The 2,476-nt window shown below is 57.7% G+C and overlaps 1 protein-coding gene across 1 annotated transcript in view; it reads right to left on the bottom strand.

Annotated features, from left to right (window-relative positions):
- The window catches only part of BRSK1 (BR serine/threonine kinase 1), a 32,619-nt gene that overhangs the window by 23,320 nt on the left and 6,823 nt on the right, over positions 1 to 2,476 (bottom strand). The window contains exons 5-9 of the mRNA XM_015569462.1: positions 2,386 to 2,419; positions 2,230 to 2,298; positions 1,591 to 1,737; positions 435 to 466; positions 6 to 89 (exon numbers count right to left, since the gene is read on the bottom strand). Of these exons, the coding sequence (XP_015424948.1) occupies positions 6 to 89; positions 435 to 466; positions 1,591 to 1,737; positions 2,230 to 2,298; positions 2,386 to 2,419 (366 nt within the window). The remainder of the gene's footprint in view (positions 1 to 5; positions 90 to 434; positions 467 to 1,590; positions 1,738 to 2,229; positions 2,299 to 2,385; positions 2,420 to 2,476) is intronic.

Genomic DNA, 2,476 nt, shown 5'->3' with positions numbered 1-2,476 from the left:
CCAGCTCCCCGTTGGACGGCAGGCTCCGCATGGCCACCCTGCGGCCCGGGGTCGGCTCCAAGCACGGGTCCGGCTCATGCTTCCCACCCCTGGGCGGGGAGAAACAGCAGAGGGAGCCCGGACTCGAACCCGCTTCTTCACCCGAGCCTCAGGGTTCCTGGGTCCCAGTCTGCGCCTTTCCGGGGGAACCCAGGAGTCCTACCCCCACCCTCCTGCAGACCCAGGGATCTGGACCCCAGCGCCTCCACCCGTGTCTTCTCCCCTAGGACCCAGGGGTCCAGGTACCCTGGCCCCTCCTCATTCAGGACTCCCCTGGCCCCGCGGCATCCCACCCCCTGGCCGTCTCTGGCTCTCCTGCTTGGGGGGCCTTTGATATCCGCGCCCCTCTCCCTTCCTCCCCCAGGGACCCAGGGGTCCAGCGCCCCCATACTCACAGGTACCAAGGATGTTTCTGAATTTGCTCCAGCTGTGGGGGATGGGGGGGTTGTAGAGAAGCAGAATTGAGGTCATATGATCACAATAGGAAGCCACAACCATTGACGGGGTGGGGATGGGGGTCCCTAACGGTGCCCCCTACTCTCCCATCACCAAGGGCGGGATACCGGCTTATGTCTCCCCCAATTGGCCAGTGAGCGTATTGCCTCGCCCAGGCGCAATCCGAGTCTCATGGATCGGCCAGTCATCCTGAAGGGGTCTCCCTCCCCTTTTTGGAGTGACTGGGGGCTCACCCAGGGACTCCCCTCCCAGCTGTCACCCGAGGGACAGACAGTCCAGTCCTGGACTCCCCTAGGGAGCCCGACCAACGTGGCGATGAGCCAGGAGGTCACGGTTCGATTCCCAGTCGGGGCACCTGCCTGGGTTGCGGGCTCAGTCCCCAGTGTGGTGTGTGCAGGAGGCAGCCGATCTGTGTTTCTCTCTCATCATGGATGTTTCTATCACTCTCTCCCTCTCCCTTCCTTTCTGAAATCAATAAAAATATATATTTTTAAAAATAGATTGCCCTAGAGCAGTGGTTCTCAACCTTCCTCATGCAGCGACTTTCATACACATGTTGTGACCCAACCATAACTGTGTGCACACTCCAGGAGAAAAAGAGCTACATGCTAAACCTGACAAGCTCAGAGGAGGCCAGCATGGCAAGTCTTACAAACTCAGAGAATAAAAATAACCACATAGGATGAACTGAACATAAAAATTCCTAACTACGCAGTGGTTCTCAACCTTCCTCATGCCGCGACCTTTTAATACAGTTCCTCATGTTGTGGTGACCCCCAACCATAACATTATTTTCATTGCTACTTCCTAACTGTAATTTTTCTACTGTTATGAATCGTCATGTAAATATCTGATATGCAGGATGTATTTCCATTGTTACAAACTGAACATAATGAAAGCATAGTGATGAATCCCCAAAACAATATGGAATTATATATGTGTTTTCTGATGGTCTTAGGCGACCCCTGTGAAAGGGTCGTCCGACCCCCAAAGGGGTCGCGACCCACAGGTTGAGAACCGCTGCCTAGGGTTTCTGACCTCATCACCCACTGTCCTGTGCCCTGTCCCCATCCCATCCCCCGCCCCCCAACTCACACTGAGCCTCTTCTCCGGCTCCACCTCGATCATGCCCCGCAGGAGGCTCTGGCAGTCCGGCGGGATGAAGTGGGGCATGTGGAAGACTCCCCGTTTCACCTTCTCCAGCAGCTGGCGGAGGTTGTCATCATCGAAGGGCAGAGCCCCCTGGGGGACAAGTGACCGGCCGCTGTCCCAAGCCCTCCAAGGGCTCCTGGCTGCCCCGTCCTACTCGGGGACCCCCTGGGCCGTCCCACACTTCTGGGGCTGAACGGTTAGCTCCAGGATCTCTGTCGGCTGGCGAATACCCCTCACACCTTCCTGATATCAGTTAAATGTTTGGGAGAGGGACCTCTGAACCAGGAGGTCTGGGTTCGATTCCCAGTCAGGGTACATGCTTGGGTGGCGGGCTTGATCCCCAGTGTGGGGCGCGCAGGAGGCAGCTGATCCATCATTCCCTCTCATCATTGATGTTTCTCTCCCTCTCCCTCTCCCTCTATCTCTGAAATTAATTTAAAAAAATAAAAATTTAAAAAATGGATACCAGCTTAAAAGAAAAAAAAAAGCGACAAGCCCTGGGGTGAGGCTGGAGCTTCCGGTCCCGAGTTCCCCCAGGCGGGTTGCTCTGGAGCCGGGCAGGGGCGGGGAGGGGCGCCTTACCACCAGCAGGGCGAAGAGGATGACCCCACAGCTCCACATGTCCGCCCTGCGGCCGTCGTACTTCTCCCCCTGGACGGGAGGGAGCAGGACCCGGTGACCATCACACCCATCTCCACCAGCTTCCCCCCCGCAGCCCCCCACCTGCTCCACACTCACCTTAATCACCTCCGGACACGCATAGTGCGGGGACCTGAGGGAGAGACGGAGGAGGGGGGTGGTGAGCCTCGGCCCGTCTCAGCCCGCCCCG

This window comes from Myotis davidii, unplaced genomic scaffold (genome assembly GCF_000327345.1).
Source record: "Myotis davidii unplaced genomic scaffold, ASM32734v1 scaffold326, whole genome shotgun sequence".
NCBI lineage: Eukaryota > Metazoa > Chordata > Mammalia > Chiroptera > Vespertilionidae > Myotis > Myotis davidii.
This window is presented reverse-complemented; position numbering and strand designations above follow the sequence as displayed.